Consider the following 27838-nt stretch of genomic DNA (forward strand, 5'->3'; position numbering starts at 1 on the left):
AAAGAGAGATGGAGGAAGAAAGGAAGAAAAAAAAAGCCATTAGAAAAAATATTATGGCAGAAGAGGACATCTAATGTGGGATTCCCCTCTGTATGCTTTTAATATGTTTTATTGCCATTAGTTAATAAACAAGTTGTTTTCCATCAATAGCTTAACAGTGTAAAGCCAGGCTTGAAGAGCTATATACAGAGAGTAGGTGGAGTCAAAAAAAGACATTTAGATGTCCCCAGAAGACAGACACACCAGTACCTTGCCAATAAGCCACACTGCCATGGCGATTCTGAGATTAATAGAAATGGGTTAATTTAAGATTTAGCCAAAAGTACACTTAAGCTATAGACCAAATAGTATTGCAAATAATATAGTTTCTGTGTGACTATTTCAAGTCTGCGCAGTCTGAAAATGAACAAGCAGCCTCCAACAACAGATTGGTGTGCCAATGTAGGGCTGATTACATCCTTGTAAAACCTGAGAAAGCTTGAAAATGAATTCTAGACACAAAGGAAAAGAAATAAGAATGGCTTCTTGGTAGCTGGCATTTATTTTTTGGATGGGCTGAGTTTGTTGGAGGTGAACAGGAGCACTGTGGTTCCTTTAAAAGAGCTTTTCTTGATTCGGCAGTAGCAAAAAAGAAGTGTGGTTTCAAAATGGAGGTTTCCTGGTGTGTGCTGTCAGCATGAACTCTGTCCTTTCAGGAGGCCAAGCACTTGAATAGGGTTTATGAGCAGCGTGCTGCAAGTTATTTGGTGGCAACATGGGCCAACTGGTTACCAGAGTTGAGCAGTGAGCGTGGCTCCCACCTGATAGTCTAAGATGCAGTGAACAGACCTCTGCTGTTTGGATTAGGTGGAGCCAAAATGCAAAGCAGCCTTAGGCCTAACCACAAAACTTTGCATTTTAAGAAGCAGTCCTCATCAGAAAAGGATTACAGATACATAATAAAGACAAATTCAAATGAAAACGAACTCTAAATGGGTCACAGTGTTGGATAACTACACAGAGATATTTCATTGTACCGACTGCTAAGGTAAACCAACATACAAATTTTAAAGGTATCTTGACTTCAAAATTTGGGTATAAAGATTTGTTGTCTTGGAAAAGAGATTCTTTTATTTCCACAAAGGATCAGAACTTGTGGATTTCTTCCAGACTAATGTGGTTTGATGGACCAAGATCCCCCAAAAAGTTACTGTGAACACCCCTACCCCAAATTATTTCACACAACAAAAAGCAGGAAGTAGTGGAGAGAAATACATCCTAATTCCCTAAATGATTGTTTATAAATGTGTTTACATTTAAAAGGGGCTATGCTATAGAGATGGGTACTTTGCATTAGTATAGATCTTTGTTCAATGATACAAATTTTAGGTCAGTTAGGTTATTTGCATATTTATACTCTTGATTAAAGTGTGTGTTTGTGCAGTTCATTTAAAAGTGTAGTGTACAATTAAGAAATATATTCTAGTAACAGTCATCTACAATGATCAAGATTGTCATCATGTTAGTTAGGTTTTCTAGATATATAGCACCATAGAAGCTTCATCTGGCGATGGATGGAGATAGAGACAGAGACCCACATTAGAGCAATGGACTGAACTCCCAAGGTGCAAATGAGGAGCAGAAGGAGGGAGAACATGAGCAAGGAAGTCAGGACCACAAGGGGTGCGCCCACCCACTGAGGCGGTGGAGCTGATCTAATGGGAGCTCACCAAGGCCAGCTGGCCTGGGACTTAAAAAGCATGGGATCAAACTGGACTCCCTGAACGTGGCAGAAAATGAGGGCTGACTGAGAAGCCAAGGACAATGGCACTGGGTTTTGATCCTACTGCATGGACTGGCTTTGTGGGAGCCTAGTCTGTTTGGTTGCGCACCTTCCTGGACCTGGATGGAGAGGGGAGGATCTTGGACTTCCCACAGGGCAGGGAACCCTGACTGCTCTTGGACTGGAGAGTGAGAGGGAGAGGATGGGGGAGGGGGAGGGAAATGGGAGGTAGGGAGGAGGCAGAAATTTTTTAATAATAAAGAAGTCTCATAACAAGAGCAAAAAAACTAAAAAAATAAAAATGTAGTGTATAATGAAGAAATATAGGCTAATAACAGTCATCTACAATGATCAAGATTGTCGTCATGTTAGTTAGGTTTTCTAGATATATAGAGATATATTTCAGTTAGATAGATAATCTTCAAACCTTTCGAAGACTAACAGAATATGACATTTAAAATGTTTAAAAAACTTAAAACTTTTCATGACACATTTGCTCCTGGCAGCACCAATTTACTTTAAGAGGATGATGGACATCAAAGAGTCTCCTCATGGAGTCTGTTAATCATTTGGGCAAGAAACTGCTCTTGCCAGAACTGTGTGACTGGACTTGCAGAACCCATAGAAAAATGACTACTGAAGTTGTCTAAAGAAGGTGAGACAGTCTTTCAGGGTTCCTGTGTCATGAACGAGTCTGCCAGGCATTCTGCAGGAAACAGAAGAATGTGACTGACAAACTACCAATATACGTGGAACTGTCTTTGAAATTTCCTGCTTCATGGAAAAGTCTGCCGGATACTATGTGCCTGTGGACTGGAAATGGGAAGCCTCATAGTTACAGAAGAAATATGGGTGACTTTCCAGGCAGCAAGATGTCTCTGTCAATTCTGGAATTATAGAAATTCCTTACAATGCACTTCCTGTTTACTTACATAATATATCCTTCTGGAATCTTTGATGTCTTTGAAGGAGTTGAAGAATAGGTAGTTACAATATAGTGTTATTTAGTTAAGATAAAAGATAAAGTAGATGTAAATATTGTAACTATAATTCTTGCTTGATAACTGTTTTGTTGTATGCAATCTTGTTTTGTTAAAGTTAAAACCTTGCTTTTTAATTATACAGAAATGGGGATGTAATGTGGGACTCCCCTCTGTATGCTGTTAATCTGTTTTATGGCCATTGGTTAATAAAGAAGCTGTTTTCCCTTCATGGCTTAACAGAGTAAAGCCCGGCTGAAAGAGATAGAGATAGAGAGAGAGTAGGTAGAGTCAGAGAAAAGTTATGTAGCCCCCCCCCCCGCACAGGAGACAGATGCACCGACATCTTGCCAGTAAGCCACAGCCATGTGGTGATATACAGATTAATAGACATGGGATAATTTAAGATATAAAAGTTTGCCAGAAATATACTTAAGCTATTGACCAAACAGTATTGCAAATAATATAGTTTCTGTGTGGTTATTTTGAGCCAGGGAAGTTGGGAAATGAACAAGCAGCCTCCATCAACACATATCAGTTCAGACTAACCACACCAGACCTCTCAGAAAAGTCTCACAAATCACACATAATTCCCTGGAAAGAAATACTATTGTGAAAAATATGATATTCTTGACCAGACTATGTTGAGCTAGGTAGAAAATTCTTCTGCTGAAGGCCCAAGTCTCACACCATCCACCACCAGCTTGTCAAAAGCCCACAGCGGATCATCCAATAACCCCAGACTATATATAGCTGGATGGGGGAACTGTCCAGCATCACTCACAGAAAAAAGGCTGACAAACTGCTACTCTGGCTTCTATTACTGTAAACCAAGAGTTGGGCAATGGGAAGAGAAAATATTGGGATGCAGGAAGAAAGGAGAGGGCCGCATGTCAAACACATCCATGACGGTGAGAAGCACTCATTTGGCACATGCATGGGGATCTCCTCCTTGCAAACTGCTTCCCACCTGTGATCTCACAAGACTCCTGCTGAGTGAATGAGCCCCAGAACCAGGAACTCACTTACTCAAAGCTCTGTGCACAGAATGCTAACTATAATAATGACATGTAGGTGTATGCTATGTTATTGACCCTTCTCCTTCACTGGAGTGCAACTTCAAACAGAGACTCAGGAAGGCTAACGTCCCAGAAGTACTTGTGCGAGGACACTGAAATGAACACCCCAGGTAGCATGAGGTGGGTGACTGGATGGGAACATGGATAAGTAAGGTGATGGGTGAAAGCACAGGTGGGTAGATGGGCAGAGAGGCAGTCAAATGGGCAAACTGTGACCGACTTTACCCTGACTTATTTGTCTGCCCCTACCTTTTGTTGCTGGGTCTTGAGGCCACTAGTCTCTTCCTCTCGGTCCTTACAGATCACATTCAAGACCTCCACGTGTGCTTCAGTAGGAGCCAGTCATCCAGTCATCCAGCAGTTTCTTTTTCTCCTGCCTTAGCATGTACAACTTCTTCTCCAGTTGAGTCTGCTCCATTAGGAGCCAACTGTGCAGACTGTTGGAGACACTCTGCATAGTAAGATCCTGCCAGCAATTTTCCTGCCACCCCTGCCCCCAGGAACCCCTGCCTCCAGCTAGCAATCTCTTTCACATGTAGGAATACTAGGTCCAAGAGACACAGTCCAAGACTGCATGCTAAGGCTGCTTGCTAAGAAGCAGAAAGGCTAGAACCAGATTGGGGATGCTCCATTCAGAGAAAAGTGAAGGCAGAGATGGCCATTTCACAACTTTTTGGGTCCAGGTCAAGATGGGCACTTACGGATAGAAAACTGTCTCCTTGGTCAGCTCACCGAACTTCTCTGAGGTCTCAGTGTAATCAACCTCCAAAGTCCTTAGTTCTGACACAACCTGTGCATGCTCCAACTTCAGCTTTTCATAGAAAGGATTTGGCTTGTGGTAGGGCCTAGAAACAGGAGGAAAGAACCTTGTGAACAGAGGCCTCTGGGATCACGGGAACTCATGCTGTATCCTGGTCTACCGCAGTCCAGTGAATGCCACATTCTGCATCCTATGCACAGGGACCTCCTGGTGATTTTAAACTTGTTATCCTGGCATTAGATTAGCTGGCTTCACAGATGGAGGATGCTATGGAGGCATGTGTTCACTGAGTATGCTTAGAGATTCAGTGGAGCTCTCAATGTTACCAGGGTTTATGCTACAAGCCTTGCCACACCAAATATTGCAATGACGCTTCTCCCACTTCAGAACAGCGATTTTAGGTCCCATGTGACTATTACACAGGATAGTGATATAAACTCTCACAAGGGATTCCTAGGGGTCATGAAGGTGAGTATGAAGGACAAGAGCTGTGCTGCTTAAAGTGGGGTCTTCTGACCTCAGCACTAGCACCACCTGGAAATTGGTGCAGGCAAATCCTCATGTCCCTTACAGACCCCTGGATCCCAGAGTCTCTATGGACACACAAACCTGAAAATGCACGTGCACACACACACACACACACAAACAAAAATAAAAACATAAACACATTAGTGAGAGGAAGAAGAGAGGTGGAGGGAGGAAGAGGGGGGGAACCATGTTTCTATGCTAAAGAAATTCATGGAGCATTATTGTTTAAGAGTATGAGGCACAAAGCTAGAGAGAAACTGTGATGAGTCCCAGGACTTCTAGTCATGCACACAGATGGACAAAGTTATTCACAGAGATGGACAAAGTGGGAACAGGTCTCTCCAGCTGCTACCAGGAGCTTCCAGTACACAATCAGCTTCTAGGCAAGTTTGAAGACTCACACAAATTCACAGCAGCTAGTATCTCACCCAAACCACCACCTGTCAGGTCCTTCCCAAATGCATCCAGGGAAGTGCACATTACTATCTCAGTCCCTTAGTTGTGTCACTCAGACCACAGGCTCTGGTTTTCATTTGGAGAAAGAAGACTAGCTAGAGTCACCATCTCCCTCCCCACAAGCTACAGGTCTGCCTCTACTGAGAAGAATTTAAGAGATGGGTCACACTGGAGGTCCAGGACCTGAGAACCCAAAACCTTAAAGGAAAAAGGTGAGAGTGACATTGCTGAAAATCCCATGAAGACTGAAACAATGCATACCTATTGTCCATGGTATCTTCACTGATGAAGGTCAGGTGATCTTGCAGCTCATTTCTTTGGCTGGTGATCAGCTGCAGTTCTGTGGTCAGCCTATCCACTTCCTGCTTCATCTGATTCTTGGTGAGGAGCATTGGGTGGGATTTTGGCTTCATAGCAGCATCTGTGGGTACACAGAACAAAAGTGAAACTGCACAGGACAAGGCAGAGAGGACAGACAGACCACCCTGAGGCCCAAACAGAAAGATCAATTTGGAACCAAGTGACAAACCAAATTTTTTTGGCTGGTTGAGTTGCTCCCTCTGTGGATGCAATCTTTTCCATCACTATGTAGAGATGTGGCTACATAAAAAGGCAGGGGTTTTCTCTGCCTCCCTACACATGTTTCAGGTAAAAACAGAGACCACCTCTTCAGGCTTATTCACAGCAGCACAGGATGCAACATGGCCCAGGGCCCTGAATCCTGCCTGTGGTTTCAGAAACCAGGAGAAAAATGACAGAGTGCACAAGCACTCAGGTGCTGTGAGGAGCCCATATCTCCTGCCTGGAAGGGCTGTGGATTGAGAAGTCATTCAGGGGCAAAACACGATCAGCAGACTCACTAAGTCGCCCCACTGACAGTCCAGAACATGGAAGCTGGTATCAAAGAGTCGAACTCTGCTCTAGTATCATGCCTCTGAGAGTTGTTTGGCTTGCCCTAGAGAACTGGCTGCCCCCCTCAACTGCTGATCAGACCCCTAAGTGGGCCACTATCAGGGAGAGGTGATCAGAGGAATTCTGCTGTGCAGTCTGAGGACACAATGTCTTAGCCAGAAGCACTTTTCTCTCCATGTGACTAGTGTCAGAGAGCCACTGAACCTAAAGGAAGCTACTGAGCGTGAAGTGCAGTAAGGCGTGTCCTAAGGCGGGGACACATTAGTGCCTTCCTGCCTTCTGCTGTTTGTTCTCCTTCTGTCCCCTAATTATATACCCAAACCCCAATAAATGTAAAAGCTAGATACTCCCACATAACAGTTTTGGCATGGCCAGCTCCTAGATTAGGGAACAGACAAACTAGTGTTCTAGAGTCTTTGACTTTTAGCAGTTATGATAAACAGGAGAGCCCATTTGCATCTCAGAGTCTCTAGCTCCTCTGCCCCACTACCTCAAGCTCATCTCCTCCAGGAAGCTCAACATCTCCTGCCAAGGACTCACTGTTTCTATGCCAGAGCCATCCGTTTGATCTTGTTTTACTCTTCTGAATCTCTGCTCTCTGGACAATCACCATTCTCTCCCCCAAGTAGACTCCTCAGTCTTGACAACAGCTCTAATGGCGTACCCTACAGGCACTGAAGGAATGGCCTAAGGGAAGTTGGTATTGCAACATCACTGGTGGCATCACAGGATTCCAGGAGCTTTCCAGGATACAATAGATTGTGCAGAGAAGAGACTGCTACTGTCATGGGGAAAAGCCTTTGCCACCGTGTAAATTAGCTTTCCTGAAATGACCAGAAGCCCAGGTTCCCTTTCCAGGACCCTCTCTTGGAACATAGGAGAAGATCTTCAGCACCTCTTCATTCTAAAGCTAGAGTTTCCTTAGCTTAATTGGAAGGCCCATAGTACTTTCCATTTTGAGAAATAAACTATGCTTTTCAAATAGTGCCCAGAAACTTCTTGTTCCTTCCCTAAAATCACTCTACTCATTAATGTGAGCAATTAAATATTCCTGAGAAGCCATGTTAGAATAAACGTGGATGAGAAAACATCATGTTCCTGAAGTAAGTGTTTGAAAACAGATACAGAAGAACCTGCAGGACTGGCTACAGTGTAGGATTTGGTTTAAGGGTACAGTCATAGAAGCCATAGGCTTAGATTTAGAAAACTGTCCCAGGTGCACTTAGAGAATGCACTCAGCAGGCTACTGGCAAAAGTGTGATGATCCATTGGCAGAGGAAAGCTGAAATAGTGGATCCGCCATGATGAAAAGCCTCGGGCTGAGTGTGCTGCTCTCCACACCGCATGAAAGACATCAAAGCAGGATTAGTTACAGGGCTCTGTAAGTTACAGCGAGGTTCTGACTAATGGAGGAAAAAGAAGGATAGCGGGAAAATAAAGACAACAACTGTAGACACATCTCAGTTGGCAGAGTGCCTGCCATGTAGCAACATGTAGCAAGTACTGTGTTCAATGACTAGTGCTGTCCTCACTGGTCTTGGTGGTTCCACTTATAATCTCAGCATTTCTGAAGTGTAAGTAGGATGATCTAAGCTCAAGTGGGACCTGCAAAGCCAGTGTGAAGACAGCTTGGGAGACATTAGACCCTTCCTCAAGAAATAAAGCAGAAACAAGCCCTACCTTTAAGGCCTCACTTCCCAATTCTTTCTAATAAAAAAACTTACCATTCTCCCTAACAGTCTTTCATCTTATGGAGATGTATTGGTAGGTGGAGTCATCTTTGTAATTTAAGGGCATTGCTCTTGCCTTTCCTTAGGTCCACATAGAGGTCAAATGAAAGTGAGTTTGGCCATCTTATCTACTGAGTAATATCCATTTCTGATAGCATAGTACAATACCTATGACAAATTCATGTAACTATTGGCTATAAAAAAAACCAAAACAAGTGGCCGAGAGATGGCTCAACAGTTGAGAGCACAGGCTGCTCTTCCAGATGCCCTGAGTTCAACTCCCAGCAACCACAGGGTGGCTTGCAACATCTCCAGTGGGTTCTGATGCCATCTTCTCTTGCAAAGGTATGTGTAGATAAAGCATTCATTTACAGAAAATAAACAAAAATTGAATAAACAAAGCAAATAAGACCATAGTTTCCATTTTGACCATATTCATTTTGACTTGTATGACTTTCTAAAAGCATCGCAAACCTGCCCTCTAAACATTAGACACTGCCTTATTATCAAATCACAGGCATTCATGAGCAAAGGGACAACTGGTCCCAAATAAACAAGCCAGGGAGCAGCTACCTGATGGTCTTCGAAGCTTGATGATCTCTTTGATCCATGACACATCACAGTGATGTTCATGGAGGCTACCCCTGCAAAGTAGAACACCTTCAAGGTCACCTGGGTGCCTGGTTCATGCTCTGAACACAGAGTGCAACCAGTGCACAGCCAGGCTGCATTTCTGCCCAAGAAGACAAGGGCACAGAAGAGGATAGGATGCAACAGTGAAAAGGACAGAAAAATTGTTGGGTACATGTTTCTGGGTAATGCCTCTTTTATTGTTTGTATTGACCTGTATATTGTTCTATGCTCCCCTCCCTTCCTCTACTCTCTCCTTTTACCCTTTCCTGTGACCGCCATCCTCCCAATTTACTCAGGAGATCTTGTCTTTTTCTCCTTTGTATGTAGATCCATCTATATGTCTCTTAGGGTCCTCTTTGTTGTCTAGGTTCTCAGTGGTTAATGCCTCTCAAAGAAAATTACAGATTCTGTTGGTCTTAGGATGGAAAGAGCAGTCAGTCAGGCAATGTTTGTGCCAGAGGAACAGGTTTGCACAGACTAGGAACAAGTGCCATGAGGCAAGCAAGACAGTCAGTGGGGCAGACAATATGACTGAATTCTGTGTGGTCGGCATGTGAATGACACAGGGATAAGTCTACTGTGTGAAGTAGTTTGAAGTGGTATGCTCTTACTGGGCATTAAGGTAGTCAAAGTACTAGAATCTTGTAAAAGGAGTTGTGGGCTGCTTTTCGTCCTGTCTGGCTCCTGGCCACCTGGCTAGCTTTATCCAAAATAATTATGCCACTCTGTTGCAAAAGGAGCGGTATGCTGCATTCCCGCCAGGATCCTGACTCCCTGGCTAGTTTACACTCAAAACAATTAAACAGAAACTGTATTCATTTAAACACTGCCTAGCCCGTTAGTTCTAGCCTCTTATTGGCTAATTCTCACATCTTGATTAATCTATTTCTAATAATCTGTGTAGCACCACGAGGTGGTGGCTTACAGGGGAAGATTCAGTATGTTTGACCTGGCGGCTGGCTCCATGGCATCTGCCTGACTCTGCTTCTTTCTCCCAGCATCCTGTTCTGTCTACTCCGCCTATCTAAGCTGCTGTCCTATCAAAAGTCAAGGCAGTTTCTTTATTAACCAATGAAAATAACACAGACAGATGACCCTCCTACATCATTGCACTCCAATGTGGTAACTAACTCTACGTAAAACCTAAGAGGGCTTAAAAAGGAATTCTAGACACAAATATAGAGTTTAACACAGCTTTTTGCTGTTTTCTAGGACGTGTTGTAGAGAAATCCCTGATTCAGCAACAGCAGCAGAAAAAAAAGCTGCAGTTTTAAAATGCAGCTTCCTGGGCTGTGCTGCTAGTGCGAACTCCAGCAATAAAGCATTTCGATGGCTTTTATGGAACTGGATGCCTGTGTTCCCGCTGGGGATTGGAAAGAAAGTACTCTGAGACCATGCCAATGGCTCAGCGCTCCCTGCCTGCACCTGGGCAGATGGCGGAATCAGGCTTAGACAGGAAGAAGAGCATGACGGATTTCTGCCGCCATACACAGAGATGTTTCCAGATTGCACAGTGCTGTGCCTGGCAGATTTGAATGTAACTCAGATAAAAAGCTCATTCTCAGAGTTAAAGTGCTGAGTGTGGCTCCTACCTGGAGATGGATAAAAAGAAAGAAAGAAAGCCACGCGGTTTTAAAACGCCAGCTTTCTGGGCTATGCTCCTACCATGGCCTCTGTCTCTTGGGGAAACAGAGAATTTGGATGGGGTTTTGTGAGTAAAATGCTATGACTTGCTTGATGGCAAACTGTACTCGCTGTGTGTCAGAAAGGGGAGCACTACACACGGCTCAGCGGCACAAATGACTCAGAGGCACAAGCAGCTCCACCATGCTAGCTGTGCAATTTCCAAGGCTCAGAGACACGAGAAGCTCCGCCATGTTGGACTGGGCGGGGCAAGCCCACAGTACCTGTTTTTGACCTAGGAATGTCACAGCTGAGATTCTTAAGCACTTAGCAATTTAAAAATGCAAAAATGTTCCTGACAATACAATAGGACATATTCAGACATAAAAGACCTCTAAATGGGTCATAGTTTTAGACATATGTAGACTTGGCAGAGAGAAGAAAAAGAATATAGAGAATAAAGTTAATGTCTTTAAAAAAAAAGGTAAAGTCTTTAAAGACACAGAGTACAGATAGTTATAGATTAAAACAAATAAAGAAAAATAAGGCATGTATAAATAGAAATTTCACAGAGAGTTTGGATTCCATATATTGTGTTTTCTTTGAATTTTTTGGCTGTAAAGGAGCTAAGTACAGAGGCACATCTCATTGTGTGGGCTGGTAAGATAAACCAGGACATATATTATAAAGCTATCTTGACTACAGAATTTGGATCTAGGAACATAGTGCTTTGGAAAAGAGGTTCTTTTTTTGTTTTCACAGAGGATGAGACCCATTGGACTGCTTTTATCCCAATATGGTATGATAGACCATGCCCTCCTGAAAGGTTGCTGTGAACACCTCAAAAAATTACTTCACTCAACTGACGACTGAGATAAACCTAGCAGACAGGTTACAGCATAAAAGACCTGATTAAGAGTGCCCCTATACAGCAGGAAGAAGTTTGGAGAGAAATAAGTACATCCATATTCCCAAATATTGTTTATAAATGTTCTTTTACATTTAAAGGGGGATATAATATAGATATGAATAATTTGCATTGGTATGGATTTTAGGGTCAATTTTGTTATATGTATATGTATTTCTGATTTTGATTAAGGTATTCTAATTGTGTAGTTCATTTAAAAATGGAATGTATAATTAGGAAATATAGGTTATTAATGGATAATCATCAATAATAATCAAGCTTGTAGTCATGTTAGTTAGAGGACTTATGCAGGACTTCTGTCTGGACTATTACTTCTTACATAGATCTGGTTGACTGGACTCATAGAGGTGCACCTGCATCTGCCTGTTGACTGTTTGGATTCCAAGTATGCATCACCAAGTTCTGGCCAAAAATTATTAATAAATATATACATTTATGTGTTAGTTTTTTTTTCTATCCTGGTTAGGTTTCTCTTTGTAACAGCTCTGGCTATCCTGGAACTCCCTTTATAGAACAGATTAATCCTAGAACAACTGAAGAAGCAGGAAGATCTCAAGGAGTTAAAGGCTAGTCTGATCTAAAGAGCTAGTTCAGGACAGCCAAGGCCACACAGAGACAACTTGTCTCATAAAAAAAACAGAAAAAAATAAAGAAAATAGCCTGTTGATAGGAGAGGCTGCTTATTCATTCTCGGCCACTCAGATTCAAAATAACCACATAGAAATTGTATTAATTAAACTACTGTGAGGCCCATTACCTCTAGCTTCTTATTGGCTAACTCTTACCTCTTAAATTAACTCATTTCCATTATTTTATATTTTACTACAAGGCTCATGGTTTATTGGCAACGTTCCAGAACATCTGTCTTCTGCAGCAGCTACATGGCGTCCCACTGACCCTGACTACTTTCTCCCAGCATTCAGTTTAGTTTTCCCACCTAGCTCTACTCTGCTTTATCACAGGCAGATCAGGTTCTTTATTCATTAACCAATGAAAGCAACACATATAGAGAAAAACTTTCCACATTAGCCTAAAGTCAGTTTAAAAGTCAACCTACTGTCTAAACTGTCAGTCTAGGAAGTCAAGCCACATCTTTATGAAAATTAGCCCTCAATTTCCAAGATTAATAAACAAATATTAGTTCTGCACATTTTTGCCTCTGCTAGTTTTATAGACTTGTGCACACACACTCAGGCTAGGCCCTCTTGCATAGTAAGCTTGCATTTGCACCCTGGAGGATCTTAGCAGTAAGTCTCCAGTGAGCCAAGGCCCCCATAAAGAACCAAATGGAAAAAAATGCAATCTGTTGCTCTATGCAACCACACAAGATGACATGTGTGTAGGTAGCCCATACCAATCTTCAATTGATCAGGAACAGGGCAAACCTGAGCCATCCTTATCTCTCACACTACCTTGCCTACTTCCAGAGTGGGGGAGGAAGAAAGAAAACTGTACTTAGCACATGAGCAGATAAAGGTATATAGATGCAATCAAAGGAAACTTCATTCTTGTATAGAGCAATCAAAAAAGGGACAGTGTCACAGAAACAGAGTAAGGTACAGATGGGTCATTGTTTCATTTGTTCAATGAATACTTCTGTGTTTCTACGAATGATGAATACTGCCCCTTTCTAGAAATAAAGGTGAACACTAATGCTAGCACTCCTAAGGTGCAAAGGCAGATTTCTGAGTTCAAAGTCAGTCTGGTCTACAGAGAGAGTTCCAGGATAGCCAGGGATACATAGAGAAACCCTGTGCCAAAAGAAAACAAAAAACAAAACAAACAAAAAAGGATGTAGCTATGAACCTGCTGTTTTGAAAATTACACATTGTCCAAATTTTGCAAAACTTGGGAATTCTTAAACCCATTTAAAGTATGGACCAGGGTTAAAAACATCTAATATGCAGAACTACAACTACTATTATAAACTAGTCATTTCAAAATTCTTCATAAAATAAAAAGGATTGCTTAAAATTAGCTGTCACTCTTGGGAAATGAGTTCTGCCGAGATGCACACTGAGTGCCGTCTACCTCATCCCATGCAGCATTTCTACAGACCCAGAGAACAGACGACTGCAGCAGGACAGGAGGCAGCGGACGGAAGGGTTCTCATCCTTCTGGCTAAGAATGAAGAAAACCTCACCAACAACATGAACCATGGTACAGTCAAACTGCGTGCTCTGATCTCCGGGCTGTGCACAGTAAGAGTTCCTTTGGCTTTCTGAACTGCTTCTATCTTTTCAATCTGAAATCTGTACAATGTACCTTATAAATCACATAGTAGTCTCATTTACCAAAAAAAAAAAAAAAAAAACCAACCTTTACTTAATCTCTTAAGTGTTTTTAAACAATGTAACTTCAAAACCCAGCCTTTGTTAAGACAGAAAAGTAAGCCCACAACCACTCCTGTGGGCACAGCCATCTTTCTCCTAAGTCGGCAACCTCTCGAGCACTCGAGTGTATCAATAAAAAAACTTTTTAGAAGTGTTTGTTTTTAATTAGGTATGTAAGTGTTGTGTTTCCGTGAGTATGTGCATGTGGGCGCAGGTGCCTGTGGTGGCTAGAAGACGGTGTTGGTTTCCCCTGGAGCTGGTTACAGGTCGTTATGAGCCACATGATGTGGATACTGGAACCAAACTCCAGTCCTTCACAAGAGTAAAAAGAATGCTGAACCTATCGATCAGCCATCTCTAAAGCCCGTAAAACTTTTTCTTAATGAACTCCAACTCTGCTTCATATTGACTCCTTCTGAAATGCTGTGATAGGTGTCACAAATCCTGGCTTGACCTTAAAGCCTCTGAAAGAACACTTGGGACTGCACTGCTAGCAGCTCAAGCTGTGGCTTCTGCTGCTGCTGACATAACTTGGGTTTCAAATGTTTAAGTGACTTGTACAGCACTAGTAAAGAAAACATAAGGGTTAAATCTACATTAGATGATTTTTTGATTTGCTTTTTTTGTTGTTGTTGGGTTTCATCTTTGTTTTGTTTGAGACAAGGTTTCTCAGTGTAGCCCTGGTTATCGTGGAACTCGCTTTATAGACCAGGCTGGTCTCAGAACTCCCAGAGATCCGCCTGCCTCTGCCTCCTGAGTGCTGGGATTAACAGTGTATGCCACCACCCCGTTTGCATCAGAGTATCCTATACTTTAATATGCTAACTACATCTTTAATCATGTGTTGTCTGTATGTAGTATGGTATACATATAGTACACACTCGTGAGGAGACCAGGAGAAAGTCTGTCTTCCACTGCCTTGACATAGGCTCTCCTACTCAGCAGGAAGCTGGTTGTTTTGGCCAGTGCTCTCAGGAAGTGCCTGTCCCCACCCTGCAGGGATACAGGTATTCATTGCAAAGCTGGATTTCTTAAAAAACTGGTTTTTAAATATTTGTTTCTTTGGTTTTTCTTTTCTTTCTTACTGTTTAAAAAAAGACCTATTTATTTATTCTATATACAACATTCTGCCTCCACGTATGACTGTAAGCCAGAAGAGAGCATTATAGATGGTTGTGAGCCGCCGAGTGGTTGCTGGGAATTGAACTCAGGACCTCTGGAAGAGCAGCAGTCAGTGCTCTTAACCTCTGAGCCATCTCTCCAGCTCAACCCTGGGATTTTTGTATAGGTGTGAGAGACTCAAACTCAGGTCTCATGCTCTTACAGCGAGCACTCTTCCCCACCAAGTCCTCTCTCCAACCCACCGTCCTGTTCCACACCTTCAAAATCCCAATAACCCCCGTAAAATATAGAAGACAATTAAAACTTTTTTCTTTTAAAAATACGACTTCTTAAAGGTTTATTTATTTATTATGTACACAGTGTTCTGCCTGCATATACACCTGCACACCAGAAGAGGGCATCAGATCCCACTATAGATGGGTGTGAGCCACCATGTGGTTGCTGGGAACTGAACTCAGATCCTCTGGAAGAGCAGCCAGTGCTCTTAACCTCTGAGTCATTTCTTCAGCCCCCTTTTCTTTTCTTCCATTCCTTTCTTTAAAAGACAGAGTCTCATGTAACCATGTCTGGCTTAGAACTCACTTTGAAAGACCAGAGTCAGGATTGATCCGTAGTCACAAAGGTAAGCTTCCTGTATGTGTGCTGTCACTGACAAGCCCACTGGGCTCTGAAGTTAGAGTACTTGGATTCAAATTCTGCTTTCTCCGCATACAGCCTTATGTCATCTTGAACAAGTAATTCAACCTGTGGCAGTAGGGATTCAATCTGACAAACTACCGCCACTCTGAGTCACAGTACACGAACTCTCAGGAGTGGTCACTGTTGGCTTTTCCTGCAGTCTGCTAACATGCTATAAATGAACTAACCATTTGTAACTGCACTCAAATGCCTGCAATGTATCTGATTCCATTCTAGAACTCCAGAGGCCACAGTAGGAGAATCTGAATTCAAGGCCAGTCTGAGCTACACAGCTTAGGCTATGTCACCGTGGTCAATTTGGTCAATAACCCCCACTGTGTACTGATTTCTCTGCGGCTTTTCACTGGTGTCCACAGCACTTGGGCTAGTTTTCATTACTGGGACAAAATTATCCCAGAAGGGTCTTACTTTCCCACGTACTCATGGGACTAGGTTATTGTGAGTTTAAATGAGTTATGTGTAGAACTCAGTGCAGAGGAACAACTAAGTTGCTACTATTTATAATTTAAACAATTTCTTATAGTAATGTGACCAGCTCAGCGCCTCTAATTCTTCTCTATCAAAGAGTTAAACTTAAGGAAGGAAGCTGCTGTCTCCCTCAGGAGTGCTGTAAAATAATCATTCTGCACACTGTGAATATATATTACTCTCACTGAGTAATAAAGAACTGACCTGTCAGTAGCCAGGCAGTAAGTATAGGCAGGGCAGGCAAACTAAGAAAGCTGGGAGGAAGGGCGAAGTCAGTGGGGTACCAGGAGACACGGAGGGAGCAAGACATGCTGGAGAGCAGGTAAAGCCACAGGCAGCAAAAGGATTGCCAAAGTAAATACCTTGGCTGCAAAGTCTGGCAAAAGAAAATTATGTAACGACAGATAAAATTAAAATAAGCATATATATAAGTAAATATTAAATATCGGTAAGTCAACTAAGTACGTAAAGTAAAAGTTACTGCCAAGTGTTTTTCTTCTCCACTTGCACGTTTATGATGGTTTATGTATGTGTTCACAGTGGGTATATGTACATATATGCTAATGCTGTATTCATACATGTGTACATGTGTATGTGTGTGTGTATAGAGGTGTCAGAGATCAGTGTTGTGTGTTTTCCTCAATTACTACTTTTTGAGTCAGAGTCTCCCTCTCTTTTTGGGGGAGTATGTGAGGAGAACAGGGTTTCTCTGTGTAACTCACTTTGTAGAGCAGGCTGGCCTCAAACTCAGAGATCCACCTGCCTCTGCCTCGGAGTGCTGGGACTAAAGGCGTGTTCCACCCTGCCTTCTCCCTAGACCCCTTCCCCCCACACTCTTTTTTGTTTTGTTTTTGGAACAGGATTTCTTCTGTGTATCCCTGTCTGTTCTGGAACTCACTCTGTAGACTAGGCTGGCTCCGAACTCAGAGATCCACCTGCTTCTGCCTCCTGAGTGCTGGGATTAAAGGTGTGCGCCACCATGCCCTGCTCCCTCCACTCTCAGTTTCTTCCCAGTTCTCCCTGAGTCTCAGAAGTAGTGATACAGACGCCCCACTTAAGGCTGAGCAGTCAGCAAACTATTTCTAGTGCTTTGAACAGTTATGTGTCTCTGCAGTAACGCTGCCACCTCTACGAAAAGAAGCTTCTCTGCTCGGGTGAGAGGGAGATCCCTGGCAACAAGTACCACATTTTGGGACTTCTTTTCTAAATGCCTAAATGTCATCGAAAGTCACTCGTTCATACTTTCCATTGTTTTAAATCTTATTTTTTCTCTTCTAATTATGTGTAGGTATATGCCGGCATGTGGGTGTATGAGCGTTAGTGTAGGTGCTAGCAGAGACCAGAGATGCTGGATCTCTGGAGCTGGAATTAGTCCTTTGGAGCCACTATCTGTCCTGGTGCTGGGCACTGAACCCAGGTCCTCTGAGAGCAGTCAGTGCTCCCACCTGCTGAGCTACCTCTCCAGCCCCATCATTTTTATTTTTTAAAAGCCAACCGACTGTGCTATTCTCTCCAGAATTACCAGGGTTCATCATCTCATCGATAACTTCCTTTCCTCAACAAAATATTCCTTTCAGAGGTATTTCTGGCTGGTTTTTATTGGGGGGATAGTTGTTCATATAATATATCATATTCTTTCCCCTCCCAACTCCTAGATCCTCCCGACCTCTCTACAACTTCATGTTCTTCCTCTCTCTCCAAAACGAACAAAAACCAAAGAAAAAAATCAAAACAAACTAAAACAACAAAACACACAAAACCATCATGAAATCCTCTGGTTTATTAGGGTTGAGCTATGCAGCTGGCCTGGAACCAGCTACGTACCCCAGGCTGGCCTTGAATGTTCTCTCTCCTCTGCATTCCCAGTGCTGGGATTACAGGCCACCAAGGCCACCTGGGTTAATTTCAGAAACATTTTCCCTACCAAATATGAATTTAGTTTCTCTTCTTTTTATGTCCTTCCATCTTCTAGGACTTCTTGTAACTAGGCATTTCTGTATTTGTAATCAAGTCTATTTCACAGATTTGCTTTTTAAAACTAAGAGTAAGTTAGACTTGTTTTTTAAATGTTTCGTATTTTAACAACACTGACTCTCCACTTTTGCTCGTGTTTTCTTAGAATTTCACACAGTCGCACTTAGGAACACTGATGTGTGCTAACTCAAACAGGAAGCTGCCCCACTGTCGCATACACTATTCTGTATCTTAAGTAAGGCAATAGTTTGTGACTCTAGAAAGTCAGGGGTTCCAGACTGCAGCATTACTGGCAGACAGGTGGTCTGTATTCCTGGCTCTTCTTCTGTGTCAACTACTAAGGTAAATGCTCTAGCTTCTTCCGAGTGCCATCACCAACTGCTGACGAGATGTCAACAAGCACAGCACCCGGATGCTAACGTCGCCGTCCTAGTTCTCCAGCCCTGCTTCCCCACAGTGAACGCAGAAAGAGCAGTCAGACAGACGCACACTGTCATAAGGTGAACGTCTGCACAAACTTTCCTCAGCCTCACAGACAGCTGAACATTTTCAGAAAGAAAGATAAAATCTCATGGTATGATGTTCAATAAATATTTAGCAGAGAATCTGGTCAGAAATCTGCAACCCCTCTGGGCTGAGACATCTAGCCTGTAGCAGTATTTCAGACCTTGGCTTGAATGCACGTTTACCCATCTTTACCATTACTGCAATTGAAAGGTTACTGTGATGGTTTGAATAGGAATGGCCTCCACAGACTCAAGTGTTCGAATGTCTGGCCAAAGGGAGTAGCACTATTAGGAGGTGTGGCCTTGTTGAAGAAAACCCCACTGTGCAGGGGGGCTTTCAGGTCTCACATACACTCACTGTGACACTCTCCCCGCTACATGTGGATCAACACATAGAACTCTCAGCTTCTTCTGCAACACCATGTCTGCCTGCATGCCACCTGCTATGATGATAATGGAGTAAACCTGTGAAACTGTAAGCCAGCCCCAATTCAATATTTTCCTTTATGAGTTGCTGTGGTCATAGTGTCTCTTCATGCAATAGAAACCCTATACAACAATATACAATATGCAATATGCAATAGAAACCCTATACAACAATGCAATAGAAACTATACAACAATGAGAATCTTAAAACAAATTAAAATTTTTCAGATATCAGGGTATACAATATTCAATACTACTGAGTATAATTCAAATTAAATTACAATATGCCATTATTACTTTAATTCGATGTTCAGAAAATTCCACTTAAATATTAGACCAAGGAGGGCTCAGCATGCCTTTAGCACACACAAAGTCCTGGGTTCAATCACCAGCAGCAAAATGACTAAGAATAAATGCTTTTAAATTATTATTTTTGTTTTAAAGGGACAGTTTTGCTACATTATTCAGGGTGATTCCAAACTCCTGAATACAAGCAAATCTCCTGACCCAGCTTCCTGTGTAGTCAGACTACAGGCTCACTTCAGAGTCTAACCATAAACATATATTAAAACCCTTTCTCAAAACCAAACAGCTATAACAAGAAAATAAGAGCTAGGCAGTGGGGCTGAAGAGATGGCTGGTTCAGTGATTAAGAACATCTGCTGTCTGTGCAGAGACCCTGAGTGCAGTTCCCAGCACTGGCACGGCAGCTTACAACTGTCCTTAGCTCCAATTCCAGGGTCTCAGCACTTGTCTGACCGCCACTAGCAACAAACACGTGCAGTGCACACTCACACACGCAGGCAGAACACTCTGTATAAAAATAGTGAATATTTAAAGTTAAGCACTGTTTTAAATGACACAGGTCCAAAGACGAATAAAATAGGAGCCGGAGAGATGGCTCAGTGGTTAAAAGCACTGACTGCTCTTTCAGAGGACCTGGGTTCAATTCCCAGCACCTACATGGCAACTCCAGGATCCAACATCCTCACACAGACATATATACAGGCAAAACACCAACAAAATAAAAATAATTTTTTAAAAGATGAATAAAAGCAAATATTGATTTCCAAACAAAGAATTATAAAATACAAGTCAGTGCAATCGCACTACAGGTGCTATGCAGCCCAGCAGTGGGCTCTGTGCACTGACTATCTGTATCTGCAAGGAAGGTGCTGACCAGAGCAGTAACAGCAAGACTGTCGTGAAATAACCGACTACTTTTCTGACAGGACCTGATGCCCACATCCACATTCCTGGTACTGTAAATCTAGATAATACCCACGGCTGGAGGTGGGAGTTGGGTGGGGGTAAGGACATGTCATCGTGATTACTGTTGTTGTCCATCTGTCTTGTAAATGCTTATGTCTGTACCCATGCAGTAGAGCTGCAGTCTCAGTTGTGGCCGACAGCCTTTTTTGCAGTGGCTGATAGTTAATACTGAGAGACTTATCACTGGCCAAAATTTTAAGAGTAAGTTGACTGTTGAGTGGTCAGCTCTAAACACATCTCCTGCATCCCTTCCAAAGCTCAGGAAACACGGGGAAGGAGGCAGCAGAAGTAGCAGGACAGTGCGATAAAACATTCTCTGGACATGACACGGCTGTGGTAAAATATTATTTTAAGGTGTGTTACTTTTGTTTATGCTCTGGAACATTTGTTTAATGATGCAAAGATCTGTTTGATTAAATAAGTCACCTGTGGTCAGGAGGCTGAGTCAGCAACTAGCTGATAGGAAGGGGTAGGAAGGAGCCAGGTGGAGAAGGGTTTTTATGGAGGGGCGAGAAAAAGCAGAAGGCTGCCTTGGGAGGCTGAGGTGAGTGGCTTGCTATTGGGGGTGGTGGGGAGCAGGAGTCTACAAGCACCTTGGAATCTTGAGAATCTTGAGTTCTTTAGAGGGACAGAGATGCAGATAAGTTCCCTTTGTAACTCTGAAAGAGTTGGTGCCTGAGAGAACAGAATATCTTCAGGCTGCAGCTCGGCTCTTGCAGCCTAACCTCTGCTGGTAGCAGTGGAGCTGCAGTTGCTGACTAGGATGGCCTTAGCATAACAGGCAGCAATAATTAAGAAAGAGGGCAACAACTGGTCCCTGCACTCATAAACTCAGCAGGTATGGTTACCTGCACAAGCTTGAGTCAACATGCCATCACAAACAGGAGGCTCCTAAGGCCTTACCCCAAGCTGAGCTGGCAATTAATGGTACCAGAGAAGGGGGAATCATTTTTATTCAGTGGTGTGGTCACAGGTGAATTGCTCATGTTCCAGTAAATAACACACTCAGGCAGGCCACCCTAATCCGACTCAGTGAACCATAATCACGCACATTCGTGTGTATACAAAGGAGGGACCTTGTTGGGAAAAAGGGATTTAGAGGGCTGGGGTAAGATAATGGCGACTGAGTATGATCAAAATACATCATACACAAAATAAACCAAAGAATTTTTAATCTATGTTAATCGTAATCTTTATTCTTGGAGACAGTAGTATCTAAGCTAGATAAGGGGTGTTTTCCAGAAAGACAAGGGAAAGAATCTTGGCAAGGGAACAATGAGAGCCAACAGGATGTGAGAACAGCCTGGTGCTGCAAGAGCTGGTTCCCCTGCAAAGGCAATGGTGACAAAGGTGCTAGGACTGCTGAGCTCACAGAGCAGAGCTAGCCTATTAGGTTTCACGTGCATGAACATCATCTGTATCTTGCTGTAGACTGGCAATTTCTGTACAATTATAAGCAGGAAACAGTGGTCAGACTCTAGCAGGTCAGGGAATGGCAAACTTGGCTCTGACAGGCCTTGCCCTTCCCCCATTACCTCTGCCTTGCTATTAGATTACATTCCTAAAGATTACATTCCACCAAGGCCCATTCTCTTATCTGAGGACTTCTTTCCCGAGGCTGACCAACCAGGGTCCAGCTATCAAAGTTCAGCAATCAAAAGCCTCCTTTTGGCTGCCCTGACTAACATGCCAAATCAAAACAAACCAACTCCTAACAAGGGGTTTCCCTCTCTCCGTTTATGAACTGCCCTTTGCCTATGGACCATGTTGGTCTCCTTTTGTCCCTCCCTCTGGTTTTTCAGTAGTGCCACAGTTTGGATTGGTGTAGAGGGCCGACCTCCCACCCCCCACCCGCCCCCAACGCAGTTTCTCATACACCTTCCGGCACCTGTCTTGCCCAATCAGTATTAGCTGATTGTCGAGTTTCCCTATAGGTTGAGTCCAATTTTCATTTTAGACAAGATAACACTTTGCTGGGCTTGGGGGCTCATACTTACAACCCAGCACTTGGCAGGGCAGGCTGAGGTAGGAGGATTGCCAAGATATAAGGCCAGCTTGGATTACAGAGAGAAACATTGTCCAAAACCAAAAATGACAGAAACAAAACAAGAAAAGCAAGCAGACACCCATCCTAAGGAGATGGACAATGACATCAGCTGTTCCATCTGCAGCTGCCCTTTCAGCAGTCTTTCAGGTTATATAGCCAGGTCTGATTAGGACACCGGTGACACTGCAGTACACAACAGGAAGCTCAGGGGGAGACTGACAAACACCTCAGCTGGGCTCCACTTCCTCCCTGAGCACTGCTGTCTAGCTACCACCTAAAAGGAGATTGTTTCTCCTAGAGTAACTTTTACCAACTTTACTCAATCTTCTAAATTTCTAATTGTTCTGCCATTTGCTCGTTTACCACCTTTGACTTTCACACAAGGACCAGGTGTCTCCTGATTTCCACACAATCTCTAACCCAGCAGAACAGATGCAAGGCTAGAAAGAAATTCCAGCATTATTATAACTCAACTCCCCTAAAATAAAAATGTAGTTTTTGCTTTTTAAGCCAATCTGACTCCCTGAGTCCTAACCCTTTCACGTCTGACCTAAAAGAGTTCCGCAGCAGCAAGCTCACGAGTTCTGCGGCTTCATCTATGCTATCCATCACTGTACGGCATCGCACCATACGGCATCTACGCTGCCCATCACTGTAACATGAAGTGCTGGCTTGTTGGAGTTTCTGTACCGCCCAGTACCCCACGGCAAGCATATCCCAAAGAAAATCACACACAGGACTCCATAAGGTTATAAACTGATTGACCCATTAGGTCAGGCTTCTTATTAGTCCTTGTAACTTATATTAATCCATTATCATTATCTATGTTAGCCACACGGCTCACATGCCTTTCTCAGCATGGCAGCTCACATGTTGCCTCTTTGGTGATCTGGGCAGGAATGGCAGAGGAAGCTTCCTGCTTCCCAGAATACTCCCATTCTCTTTGCTCCACCTCCACTTCCTGTCTGGTTTTCCCGCCTATACTTTCTGCCTGGCCAATCAGCTTAAAATATGATTGACAGAATACAGACAATTCTCCCGCACCACAACACCGTACAGCACCTACGCTGCCCATCGCCGTACGGCATCTATGCTGCCCGTCACTGTATGGCATCTCAACGAGAAAAACAATTTTTGGTTTTACTTCTGCTCTTGGCTATCAAAAGACTTAGTTTAGGTGGCTCTTGAGGACTTAAAAATTTATTCAGCATTTGTCAAACATCCATGATGTGCCAGATTTTGGGGCAGAGGTAATGTGAAGTACTGAACACAGTGAAAGATCTGTGTCTCAGGGACTCTAAGTTGATAAAGTGAAACATGTCCAAGCACCAGGTGAGCTCTGTACTGTGGTTGTTTGGATGTAACTGGCCCCCATAATCTCAGAGGGAGCAGCATTATTAGGAGGTATTGTTGTGGGATTTCGATCCAATCCATTTAGCCAATGACTTCTGGGGCAAGTCCTAGGGTGTGGTCTTATCTGTGTCTGTGACCCCTCGCCCTCAGGTGGTCAGAGTCAGAGCAAGGAGCGGCTGGTCCCTAGGCAGAACAGCAGGACACGGGCATCTGATCTGTATCGGAGAGTGTTTATCCCTATCTTACACCTACATATGTTCTTGAGACCCTTAACACCACCATGCTCCCGCCGTGGTAACAATGGACTGAACCTCTGAAACTATAAGTGATCCCCTTCAATTAAATGATTTCCTTTTAAGAGTTGCTGTGGTCATGGTGTCTCTTCACAGCAATAGAAACATTAAGATAACGGCAGATCTGATGTACAGTTCTACAGCAGGGCCAGTGGACCAAACTTAGGTGGAAGAGTCTGTGGGGTAGTGAGAATGTATGGTACAATAGGTATAAATAGGTAAGGTCGAGGCAATATAATAAAACCACCATGGTAACATTTAGCAGCCCCATGATGTTAGGCCATTCTTAGAGTACTGGACACATTTTATGTGTATTTACTATTTACCCAGTCCTTCAGCAATCAATCCCATGTGGGATACTCCCATGAGAGAGTGCTGTCTATCTCATTTGCCAGAGGAAGCGTTAAAGGAAATCTCCAGAGACGCCGCTGGCAAATGGCAGAGTGCTGTGACACCAGAACAAACTCTGAGGTGGAGTTCTTGCTGTTCTGATGCTCTACCTCTTTCCTGTGTTGGGAACATCTACTTGTTACACAAGCTTAATTCTCTTTTAGCTTTTGTCGTTTTGTACTGAAATAGCGTTCTGTGAAGTAAATCTGCCTACCCGTGCTTTCCAAGTGCCAGGATTAAAGGCATGCACCACCACGTCCTTTATTTTCAAGACATCACTACTAAGAATCGGTTAATTAGGTATTTTTCAACTTAAAAGATTATGAATGGATAGAAGTTTGTAATGTAACTTTAAGGACTAACCATTACTAATGTTCAAAGAAAATATCTAACAAACAATTAGGTTTGATTTATGGGTTTACTTTCCGAACAGAAAATTGGCAATAGCTTGTATAGCCTTATTTGCTCAAATTCAGCATACGTGTAACTGACAGCAACTCCGATCCCAGAGAGACATGTACAGCCCTACTGTAACCACCCTAGACAACAGGCCTGGTAAACACAATGTTATCCACCACAACAGAATAACAATAGCGAAAATGACCTACAACAACACAGATGAACCCTATAATTAGAATGCTAGAGAAAAGGCAGACACAACATTTATGAGAATGAGAGAAATGAATCTATGCACAAATAAGGCAGAAGAATGACTTCTTATGAGGTGACTGATGACGGGCTGGCAATGTTCTGGTCCCTGAACTTGCTGGGATAATGGCTAACATACGTACTCAGTTTCTGTGAAGTATTGTTTTGTTTGTTTTGAGGCACAGTCTCTTTACTAAGTAGCTCAGACTGTCCTGGAATCTGCTGTGTAGAACTATGCTGGCTTCAAACTCAAGAGATCTGCCTCTGCCTCCCAGAGCTGGGATTAAAGAGTAACCAGATGTACTAACTAGTTTTATGCCAACTTGACACAAGCTAGAGCTATCTGAAAGCAGGGAAACTCAAAAAAATGTGTCCATAAGATCTGGCTGCAGGGGATTTTCTTAATCCCCTGCAGTGAGTGCAGTGAGTGAAGGAGCAGGGCCTAGCCCACTGTGGGTGGTGCTATTCCCAGGCTGGAGATCCTGGGTTCTTTAAGAAAGTCACAAGGAGCAATCCAGTAAGCAGCACCCCTCCATGATTTCTGCTTCTGCCTCTAAGTTCCTGCCCTGTGTGAGTTCCTGTCCTGACTGCCTTCTATGAACACTGATGTGGAAGTGTCAGCCAAATCAACCCCGTCCTCCCTAACTTGCTTTGGTCATGGTGTTTCATCACAGCAATAGTAACCCTGACTAAGACATCTGGCCTAGTCTGTGTGACATCTTACCAAGTGTACACCTGGGACTTTTATTTTCTGTATACAGACTGTCTATAGAATATTAAATGGAAGTTGGTATTTTAAATTAAATGGTCTATAATTTTTAACAAATTCTGAAAAGTTAACATAAAGGAAAACAATTATATTACTTCTATCATTTAATATCTGAATATTCATCCTGAAACAGGAATATCTTAAAAACTGGAAAACGTCAGTCCTCATGTGCATCCCACAGACACAGACACAATTTTTTGAGAAGAAAACCGAAACTCAGAAATTAATGTGTAGAAACAAACAAACAAACAAACAAAAACCTCAAACAGTCTTAACTCTGTGCGTGTGCAGTATGTCTGTGCACGTGCGGGGTGTGTGTGTGTGCGTGTGTGTGTGTATACATGCTATTTGCTTGTTTAGGGGACAGGGTCTCACAGTGTCCAAGGCTGGCTTTGAATTTGCAATCTTCCCACTGAAAGCTACATTAACAGGAGTGTACCACCACCAGGCCCAGCCTAGAGAGGCAGCTTGATCACCATGCTACACTAAATTTCAGCGAGGAAGAATTCATCTGTGTCAAGGTAAGAGAGACTCCAGTCACAAAACCTTCTGCACTTAAATGTTTAAAATATAATTTTCCAATTGCATCCTCCAAGCAGAGAAATGCAGTCACAGCAAGATGAACCCTGAATAGTTGTTTTCCATAGTGACAGGTGACTTAGATACAGCACAACTGTCCATGCCTGAGAAAATATGACGGAGGAGTTTCTAAAACCCAGGCCCGCTGATCTAACTCAATTCTGACTCTGAACTTCTTACTCCAGTGTTAAGAAAATTCAGCATGCCATTCAAGTGTTAGGACAACTAAACATTTACTGTGCTGTCAGTAAACTGTGCTGAGAACAAGTCAATGGCTCACACTACCCAGGAATTTTACAGATGAAAACAGACAAATGTATCATGCAGGGTTTTAACACAGGTAACACAGGGAATATCATTCCATAATCTGTTAAACATTTGACAAGCATTTGACAATTTACCAACATAAAATTTACCTCTTTGGAGGGGCTAGCAGGAGATGTGAATATTGTCATCCAATAGGACCATACAAACATAACAAAGAACTGATAGAAAGCCACAAGGTAAACAACGGTCTTGCCTGGTAAATAAAAACAAATAATATTTTATTGAGTCTGGGTGAAAAGAAGAAAATACATTAGAACAGTATGGTCACAAGACCTGATTTAATAAAAACTTTTATTTAAATATCAAATATATAAACTCCTTTATCTTTATGCTACAACAGTAAGAGATATAAAGAAATACGCTATTCTTGTTATTTCAAGGTGTAAAGTTATAAAATAAGCTTATAAACCTAACTTTATGAATAAAGGCTACGTTTGGTGAGAATTAATTACATTCAGTTACTGAGGCTCTAAGTTATAAAAACACCTTTGAAAATTTTTGCTCACCAAGTTTGGTTTCCTTCCTTCCTTTCTCTTTTGAGATGGTGCCTCCCTACATAGTCCTGGCACTCACCATGTAGACCAGGCTGGCCTCGAACTCATCGAGATCCACCTGCCTCTACCTTCTGAGTGCTTGGGTTAAAAGTGTGTGCCACCACTCCCAACTGGGTTTGAATTTTTTGTTTAGAGGGTGGCTCTGTGTAATAGCCCTGGATGTCCTGGAATTTGCCTTGGATACCAGGGTGGCCTTGAGCTCACCAAGTTCCTAGTGCATTTGCCTCGAATGCTAGGATTAAAGGTTAGATAGAACTTTTGAAGAGAGTTTTTGACAGGCTGGCCTTGAACTTATGGCCTGGATTCACTCCTGCCTCTGCTTCTCCCGCCAGGCTGCCTAGAGAGAACTGGTGCGGACAATGCGCACACAGCTGCCGCTCGCTGTAATTGAGTTTTCCTTAAATGTTAATTCTTAGTGACTTAAAAATTACTTAAAAGGATCCATCACTATAAACATTACACCAAGAAGAACTGGAAACAGAAAGCAAAAAAGTTTTACTAAACAATAATGAATAAATTTGAATAACTCAATTCCTGTCTGGGTTAGAATTTTCTAAAATTTATTCTCTTGCTCACCATAGGGTAACATAAAAAGTTAGCCACTGTGAACTCCTAAGCTTTCCAAGTACATTAGTGTCACAGTTGACATCTGGGATTCCAGTTACCACTCACTGGTGTAATATTAAG

The 27838-nt window shown here is 42.8% G+C and overlaps 1 protein-coding gene across 1 annotated transcript; it reads right to left on the reverse strand.

Moving 5' to 3' along the window:
- Positions 1–4076: 4076 nt before the first annotated feature.
- On the reverse strand, positions 4077–26792 carry LOC148120220 (disks large homolog 5-like). The gene is made up of 4 exons (XM_087912142.1): positions 26687–26792; positions 5827–5986; positions 4523–4666; positions 4077–4258 (listed from the first exon to the last, which is right to left on the reverse strand). The coding sequence occupies exons 2-4, from the start codon at positions 5976–5978 to the stop codon at positions 4150–4152; spliced, it is 405 nt and encodes a 134-aa protein (XP_087768268.1). The 5' UTR covers positions 5979–5986; positions 26687–26792; the 3' UTR covers positions 4077–4149.
- Positions 26793–27838: the final 1046 nt, after the last annotated feature.

Source organism: Myodes glareolus, chromosome 12 (assembly GCF_982192425.1).
Source record: "Myodes glareolus chromosome 12, mMyoGla1.1, whole genome shotgun sequence".
Taxonomy (NCBI): domain Eukaryota; kingdom Metazoa; phylum Chordata; class Mammalia; order Rodentia; family Cricetidae; genus Myodes; species Myodes glareolus.

Bases quoted from the DNA above. Each gene is read 5' to 3' on its own strand.
- LOC148120220 (XM_087912142.1), bottom strand. From the start codon at position 5,978: ATGAAGCCAAAATCCCACCCAATGCTCCTCACCAAGAATCAGATGAAG. The intron at 4,667-5,826 runs GTATGCATTGTT...TCCTGTTTCTAG, and splicing joins GAAGATACCATGGACAATAG to GCCCTACCACAAGCCAAATC. The intron at 4,259-4,522 runs GTAAGTGCCCAT...TGTCTCCAACAG, and splicing joins AAGGAGACAGTTTTCTATCC to TCTGCACAGTTGGCTCCTAA.